General features: G+C 37.4%; 1 protein-coding gene across 3 annotated transcripts in view; it reads right to left on the bottom strand.

Moving 5' to 3' along the window:
- Positions 1-1,825: 1,825 nt before the first annotated feature.
- Positions 1,826-8,789, bottom strand: part of SINHCAF (SIN3-HDAC complex associated factor) — a 29,308-nt gene continuing 22,344 nt past the window's right edge. For all 3 annotated transcript variants that reach the window (XM_019736943.2, XM_074325846.1, XM_019736953.2), the window contains exon 6: positions 1,826-5,631. In XM_019736943.2, the coding sequence (XP_019592502.1) occupies positions 5,472-5,631 (160 nt within the window). In that variant the 3' untranslated portion in view covers positions 1,826-5,471. The remainder of the gene's footprint in view (positions 5,632-8,789) is intronic.

Genomic DNA, 8,789 nt, shown 5'->3' with positions numbered 1-8,789 from the left:
GGACCCTACTTAGCATACCTTGCGTGTGCATGTGTGTGGTGTGTTGGGGGTGGAGTAGCTGTTCAGGAAACCTTCCCCATATGGTGCCTAAGCTGAAACCTGAAAAATAGGTAGGTGTTGCCTAGTTATAGGATGGTGAGGAAACGGATCAGAGATGTAAAGGCACTAATGATGGCGTTGGTCAATCTGGAGAGTGACAGGAATACTTACCGTTTCCCCCAATCTCCCACTTTTTTCACATGGCCTGTTTCTTGGTTCTATTACACTTCCTCCCCTCAACCCTTCAGACCTAGGGGTAGTAATAGCACCCAATAGTACTAGCCCCACTTGTTACCAGCACTGAGAACTGTACTCTCCCTTGGGGTTTCCCTACACCCTGTGTACAGCTTTGTAAAGTCCCTTTATTAAACTTCCCTCAAATTATCCAATTTCAGTAGGCTATCTATTTCTGCCAGCACCCTGGCTGACAAAAAGCTCTGGAGATAAACTTGGGAAATGCCTGCATATTTTAGTTATTTGGGACAGTAGGAATGGATGTGGTCTGGGAAGAGGGCTGAGGATGAACCCTGGACCAATGAAGCATCTGAAGTAGGAAAAACTGGAAATTGTAATGTTATCAGCCAAGAATATTTCAAGAAATAAAGTACAAATTATATCAAGAGCTGTTGAGAGGCTGGAGGAAGAGAATGAGTGCTTTGGATTTCCCCATGAGAAAGTCATCAGTGACCCTTGGAGTGGTGGGGCAGAATCAACACTGGAATGGATTGTAAAGGAGGCAAATACACTTGTTACCTTAAAAAAAAAAAAAAAAAAACACGTAACTGTTCAGTTTCTCATTTTAACTACCAGTGATTCGCTGCAGAATCATGCAATTTTTGAGTCTTAATTTTTGAGATTTAAGTATAAACATAAAACCACCACTCTTCCTTGCAGTTGCAAAAAAACAATACCTGGACAGTACAAAAGTTAGTTATGTTATCGAAGTGTGGAGAAGTGAAGTTCTAAAACAGTAAATTACCCAGCCTCCACCCTTTCAGACACTGAGACAAAGGGCAGGCTTTGCCAAAATCTTTTCAGTCTCTCTAAACTGAAAGATTGAGCTTTTACACTGAAGCCTGCAACGAAGTATGTTCAAGACCCCTGACTCAACATACAATAGTAAGCAGTTTCTAACCAGGGTGCAAGATATTTGAAACCTAACGCATTCTCACGATCACAATGAGTAACCAAATCCACAGCTGAGAAATTGTTAGAACCCTTAGATCCCTTTCTTTGAGAACATGAGCCTGTGAAATTATCTATCTTTGATCCAATTTGGCTTTCTCCTCTCTTCCCAGTTCACTGAACATCACACAAAAATGATTGCCAGGGCACAATGCTAAATCTGGGGCATTAGGAAACTAAACTATCCTAGAGACTGAATCAAGAGGCTCCCTGGGTATCTTCCCTTCTTCACTGCAAAGCAGTTAGTTCTGGCTACCTTCGTTTATCTTTAGAATACTGTTGTTTCACTAAACCTGGAGACTATTTTCTCCACAACAAGACAGTATATAATGTTCTTTCAACATCAAAATTAAGGAACAAAAGTTGATTAACTGATTAGACAGAGTAAAGATCAACCTCTCTGCAAGGGTAAATCTTGACCCTCATTTTCAGCCTTCAAAAAAGACCCAGGTAACCACCTTCAAATGCAGGGTAAGATGGCACCACTGCTACAGCAGGGACAGTGTTCAGTGTGCCGAGCAGACGCTTTGGCATCAGGAAAGCTGATTTTATTTGTTACATGACCTCCTTGCACCTCCACTTACTCACCTGTGAACAGGCATTTTCTTTTTTTTTTTAACTTTGCACGGTTTAAACAATGTCTAACCATGCCTGACCCATGAAGTGTTTGATAATGAAGAAGCTCTTTTTCCTTTTACTTGCTAGACAAAATGCCTGTATTATAGGATAAAGAGGCCCAATTTCAAGTGATTCGGTTAGGAAAAAATGAGGTGCTGCGGCAGGCAAAACTCCAAGTTGTCCCTCATGATCCCCACCCCCCACCCCCTGGTGTTGTGTAATTCTCTCCACTTGAATGTGGGCTGTAACTGAGAAGTCGGTCTCACTCACTAGACTAGCTACGAAGACCTGTAAAGGGCCATGGCAGGAGACCCCAGGTGGTAAAGAACTGAGGGGCCCCTCCAGCCAGTAAGATGTCTGGGCTGTCTATTCTAAAGCCACAGGAAAATTAATTCTGCAAACAACCTGAGCGAGTTTGCAGTTTGAAAGTGGATTATTCCCGAGTCACCGGGTGAGAATGCAACCCAGCTGACACCTTTCTTGCAGCCTTGTGAGACCCTAAGCAAACGACCCAGCTATGCTGTGCCTAAACAAAAACTGAGATAAATTTTCTTTAATTCACTAAATTTGTGGTAATTTATTGCACAGCAATAGATAACTTAAGTCCTGTCACCTTTCACTATCCTAGGTTAACTTGCTAACTTCATAGTAACTCGATTAGGTGACAGCAAAATCACCTGGATTATCCTAAAGCAAGTTTACACCCAAATAGTATAAAAAGTTTGGTCCACAGGATTTACCTTTCCCAGGTAATAAAAAATCTGTTTTTAAAACATTGATATGGATTACACTTATTTGGATTCCTCATAATTCTGTGAAGTAAATTATTTTATAGATGTTTGGAGGCTCACAAAGGCCAACAACTGACTCAAATAGCAACTAAGGTGAAGACCCAGGAACCCAGGTCTGACCCCAATGCCAAAATCTATCTTTCCCTATAACCAATTTTTATAGTTTTCCCTAAAGTCTCAATGATGCTTTCCACTATGCCCATAGACAATAGTAATAAAACCATATGAAAGACATTAAAACACTGGATGGATAAATATGTGGCACATATATAGATACAATGGAATATTACGCAGCAATATGAATGAAATCTTACCATTTGCAACATGGATAAACCTAGTGGGTATTATGCTACATGAAATAAGTCAGACAGAGAAAGACAAATACCATATGGTTACACTTATATGTGGAATCTAAAAAATCCAAACAAACCAAAAACATACACCAAAGGGATGGCTACCAGAGGGGAGGGGCGAATGGGATGAGTGGAAAAGGTAAAGGGGAATATAATAATATTAATATGTAGTAAGTTTGCACAGTGACAGATAATTACTAGAATTAGGGGGGTGAGATTATATCGCAAGGTATAAAAAATGTTAAATCACTATATCGTACACCTGAAACTAATATAATATTATATACCAACTATACTTACATAGAAACAAAACCAAAAACTACTGGAGACGTTTTGCCCTTCATTGTTAAAATCATCTTATCAACTAGATTAATTATTGTGTATGTCAGTTAAAATGTCTTTTATTTCAAAGTCTTTATTTCTCAGTAAAGAACACTTTTTTCCTTCATGGCTGATTATAATATTAAGGGCTTAGACTGAATATCTGTGAAGGACAAAAACATTACTTATTCTTACCTAAGAACACCTTTCAAACAAAGCCACAAAACAGCTTCTTTTGTTTTCTAATAAGACTAAATTTATTCAATAACCTAGTAAAAGTTTTGATTATAAGTATCCAACAGTATAAAAAGTACAAAACAGATCTGTTGATTTCTAATATATTAATACAAAGTGCATGACTACATACAGTACATCCTACAGGCAAAGAGAGGTGGAGGGGGGAAAAGAAGACTTGTGGTTGAGGTCTAGTAATAAATAAATAAATACAGAAGTAGAGATGATCCATATTATAGTATATTCTACCACCAATACTGCAGCCAAAATGTACAAAAAAAAAAAAAAAAAAAAAGACAAAGAACCATTTCAAAATAACTCAGGAGGAAGGTGATAATGGCTGGGACTCTTGTAATACACGGCTGTGGGAGAGCCGACCCAACTGACTGTGTAATCTGTGCATATGGTGGCTTGTAGTTTTCTCCAAAAGGAAAAAATATAAAATTTTAAGTTTAGATTAAGAACTATAAAACTACAGGGTGCCCATAAAAAGTGGCTCACTCCTTGTTATTTATACTATCCAATTTTTAAAATCCAGCTTTAAAAATAAGCACTGATTCACTTTATTATAAGGTAGGCAAATGACCCTCCCTCGTTATGATAAGCCTGAACTGGTAATATATTTTTTCTGAACTTTGAGAAAAGAGGCAATGCGAATACTTTGGTTTGGATTCAAGCAAGAGGCTTTTAATAGATTTTAGAATTGAAGGGCTCTGCATTCAGGACTTACATCTAACATCTCAATGTTTAGAAAGCCTGACTGAAAGAAGCCAAACCAAAACCATCCCACTGAGCATTCACACACACCTCTTTCCTTTTTACCGAGTGAAAAAAAAACCCCAAACCCTAACAGGTTAAAACAAGTCAAACAACCACTCTACACAGATAAAACCTTCACAAAGGTCAACTGAAGTAATCCAGAGCTAAAACTGAATTGTGCAGATTTTCAATGAAGTCACCAGTCATGTAATACAAACAAAAGTCAATTATTTACACACTCAGCAAGGCCTCTAAGAAATGTGCCCCAAGAAGCATTAACCTTTGTTTTTTGTGTGTGTGCCATCCTGAAGGCTTGCACACATTTTATTTTTCAGATAATTTAATATTTTTAATAGAGTGTGTTCTCTACAATGTGGTAATGCTTTGGTACTATTCATATAAGATTGCCTATCCTAAAGACTTGATATTTCCACCCAAGAGGAGCTTTGATTCTGCTTTAGAAGTTTCATATAAATTAAAATATCAAATATCATTATGAGGGAGGTGACACAGGATACAACATATACAGTCCAGTTACCTCTTTGTATATATTCAGAAATTACTCCTTCAAGGTATTTGCACCAGAGAGCTTAGTCTGTCCTGCTTAATATTCAGTAGTACAGGTTTCTAATCATCAGAACCTTGGCAAGACCTTAATATTTCAAAAGTATTAACAACTACCTCTAGGGGCAAGTCCATTTTACTGAGTTATGACAAATTTATTATCATGAAGGAAAAAAGTGTAGCCAGCCATCTTTAAAAATGCCCCAACCACTGCTTCTCAATATAGAAAGACTAAAACTACATACGTTTGTTTATCATACAACAAATCCCATCTCTGTCCCCTGAAATTCCCCTAGTTTCATTCATTAGAAGGGGATTAAAAAAAAAAAAAGACTTAAAGAGCACTTTACAGCAGCATTCAGCTTTCCTATGAAATACTCAGCATCTTAAATATTATGTACACGTCTTTTTTTCTTTTAGTATGCTAGATACTGGCTTCAGAGTTTGTGGAACGTGAGGAAAACAACCCATTCAAAACTATTCTAGAAATTGTCTTTTGGCAGAATAGCAAGGATCCACGTGAACAAGAGGAGGGTCATTTTGTTGCCTTTTTTTTCCCCCCCTAAAATTTAAATCACTTTTTGTTCCCCGTCTACATAAACCTCAGTCACCACTCCTGAGTGGACATGGGCAGAGGCTCTGGCCCCTGCTCCTCCGGCTTCTCAGCAGCGGCTTTCTTATTGCTGCAGCAAGGCTTGAACAGATGTGTGTCAATGAGGACTTCCCCAAAACGGCCTTTATAGATAATTCCACAACATATTTTCTGTCTAAAAGAAAAAAATGGAGAGAAAACAGAATTTATTAATATGGCAAAAAAATAGAAATACCAAAAGAAAAAAAACCCACAAAGAAATCTACTCATCATTATAGCCAGTAAAACATGACCAATGGTTCTACTTCCACAGTCTCATCATGCTGCAAACGAAAGGGCTCCTCGAGTAACCCCAAGTGGCTATGTAATGGAAATTACTCAGGTCTCTTAAACCCCACATTGGAATTTTATCAAATATGAAAGGGAAAGAAAGCATTCTGAGACAGCAGTCAGTTTCAGAGGCTGCTCCAAAAGTTGTAAACTGTTTCCTCCAAAACCCACCAATTCTTGAAGAAAAAACAACCACCATTAACAGACTGACATAGCTAGAGGTTTTATTTTAATTAAATACTAAGTAGATACAAAATATATATTATTAAATACACATAAAAGTACTGAAAATGACAACACAATAAAATATCCATAAATACTATAAGGAAAAAAAATTACCACTTTCTATGAAGTCCCCCTGCATGCCTCGCTCTAATCCCACCCCATGCCATCTCATTCTCTCCTCAATTTTAGGTTTAGCACTCCCTTTTTTCTTTATACTTCATGGTTTTACCACGTTTCTAGCTCTAAACATAACTGCTTAGTTATCTCATATGTATAAAATATAGTTATATATCATATACAAAATAATAGTTTTATATATATAAATAAAATCAGGTAACAATGGTTTTATGTGTAATATTTACGGAATATATAATTATGGAATCACTGCATGCTGCAAATTTTTTGCTCAGCACTGAGGCTCGTACCTATCATTACATAGATCTATATTTCATTTTAATTTCTGTATAGTATTCCATCATGTGATTATATCACAATTTATTTATTGATTCTCCTTGTGATGGGACAATTTTTGCTATTACAAACATCAGTGCATATGCCTAAAAGTTTTTTCTAGGTTATGTTGCTGGAATATAGCAATGGGAACTTGCTCAATTTTACTCGAAAATGCCAATTATTTATCAATGTGGTTCCTTTCTATTCCTATTTTTCTAAAGGTTTTATTTTAAACCTTGAAGGAATGTTCAAATTTATCAAACATCTTCAATATACCACTAAGATGACAGGCATTTTTTCCCCTCCTTTAGAAATTGTCAAAGTGGCAAATTATATTAGTTGATTTTCTAATGTTTGAACCAACCGACATCCCTAGAATAATCTAATCGGGTCATGATAACACTGTTTTAGTATCAAAATTATGTTAGCTTCATAGAATGCCTGGGGCCTATGCCCTCTTTTATCCATAATATGTAAAAGCCAGTTATATATAGTTATATAGATCAGAATTATTTGTTCTTAAAGTGTTTGATAGAACTTCCCTATCTGGACCCAGGATTTTTTTCAGGGAAGACTTTTGACCACTTTATTATGGGACTACTCAAGTTTTCTATTTTTCTCGAGACAGTTTTGGAAAAACTGTCTTTTTTTACTAATGTATCCACTTCACATAAATGTTAAAACTTACTGACATACAGTTGTTTGTAACATCCTATTCTTTTAAATTTCTGCTGTGGCTATAGCTAAATCTCCCTTTTCTTACCTAAAATGCTTTATGTGTACCATCTCTTTTGCTTGATCTGCTTTATAGCGCTAGTAATTTTTTTGGTGGGGTCTTTTTCAAGAACCTATGCTTAGCTTTACCGATCCTATCCATTGCATATTGTATTTATACTTTATCTTTAGGATTTCCTTGCTTTTTTCCTTATATTGGGCTTCATTAATCTTTAAATTAGATACATATCAATTCATTTAGTCTTTCCTTTGTAAGCTATTAAAGGTAATAACTTTTTCTCTACCTCTTTAACTTCATACCACCTTTTGATTTTCAGTATTTTGCAGTTTTTTGTTTTGTTTTTTTTGGGGGGTTTTAAAGATTTCTAATTTATATTACATCTTCTTCTTGGACCCATGGTTTCTTAATTTACAAACATATAAAGGTTTTCTATTATTATTTTGTTTTGCTAGTGTATATTTTAATTTTCTGCCCTTCCCGTCTATGGAGGTTTTATACTCTTATTTTTATTGATTCTTTTAGTGGTTACGTAATTAATCAAGTTCTAAAGTTATTCAATATATTTATTCTCAACAATGCAAAAGACATTAGGTCACTTTTAACTGTTGTCACTTCTATTACTTAGACTTATATGTTATTGATGTCATGTAATTCTCCTTAGTCCCACAACTACTGTCATTTAAAGCAATCAGTGCTTATTTAATTTTACCTAAATGTTTGCTTCTTACTTTATTTCTCCTTCTCAGAATTTTAATCTGGGATCTCTTTCTTCTTCCTGCATGATTTTCATTATTGTGGGTCAACTTGGCAGCTAACTCTCAACTTTTTTTCTAATCAAAAAGTCTTATGCCCTAATTTACAAAAGATATTTTTGCTACATATGAGTTGTTATCAAAGAATACGGTGAATGTTTCAATCAAAAAAAATGTATTAGGGGCCGGCCCGGTAGCTCAGCTCCGTGCTCCTGGCTTCGAGGGCTGCCGGTTCGATTCCCACATGGGCCGGAGGGCTCTCAATCACAAGGTTGCCGGTTCGACTCCCGCAAGGGATGGTGGGCTGTGTCCCCTGCAACTAGAAACGGCAACTGGACCTGGAGCTGAGCTGCGCCCTCCACGACTAAGACTGAAAGGACAACTTGAAGCTGAACGGCACCCTCCACAACTAAGATTGAGGGGACAACAACTTGACTTGGAAAAAAGGCCTGGAAGTACACACTGTTCCCCAATAAAGTTTTGTTCCCCTTCCCCAACCAAAAAAAAAAAAAAAAATTTTATTGGGCTGGTGCAGTGGCTCAGGTGGTGGGAGCACCGTGCTCCTAATGCTGAGGTCACTGGTTCGATTCCCACATGGGCCAATGAGCTGCGCCCTCTAAGCTAAAATTTTGAATAGCTCTCCCTGGAGCTGAGCTGCCATGAGCAGCTGGAGGTTGGCATAAGCTGCCGTGGGCTGGCTACCATGTGCTGCTATGAGTGGCAGGTGGCCAGCATGAGTGGCCAGCAGCCAGAGAGAGCTGCCGTGAGCTGGCCTACCGATGACTGGTGACCAACTGCCTCAACGTGTGTGTGTGTGTGGGTGTGTGTGTGTGTGTG

The sequence above is a fragment of the Rhinolophus sinicus genome, linkage group LG02 (assembly GCF_036562045.2).
Source record: "Rhinolophus sinicus isolate RSC01 linkage group LG02, ASM3656204v1, whole genome shotgun sequence".
Classification (NCBI taxonomy): domain Eukaryota; kingdom Metazoa; phylum Chordata; class Mammalia; order Chiroptera; family Rhinolophidae; genus Rhinolophus; species Rhinolophus sinicus.
The sequence above is the reverse complement of the archived record's forward strand: the minus strand, read 5'-3'. Positions and strand labels throughout refer to the sequence as shown.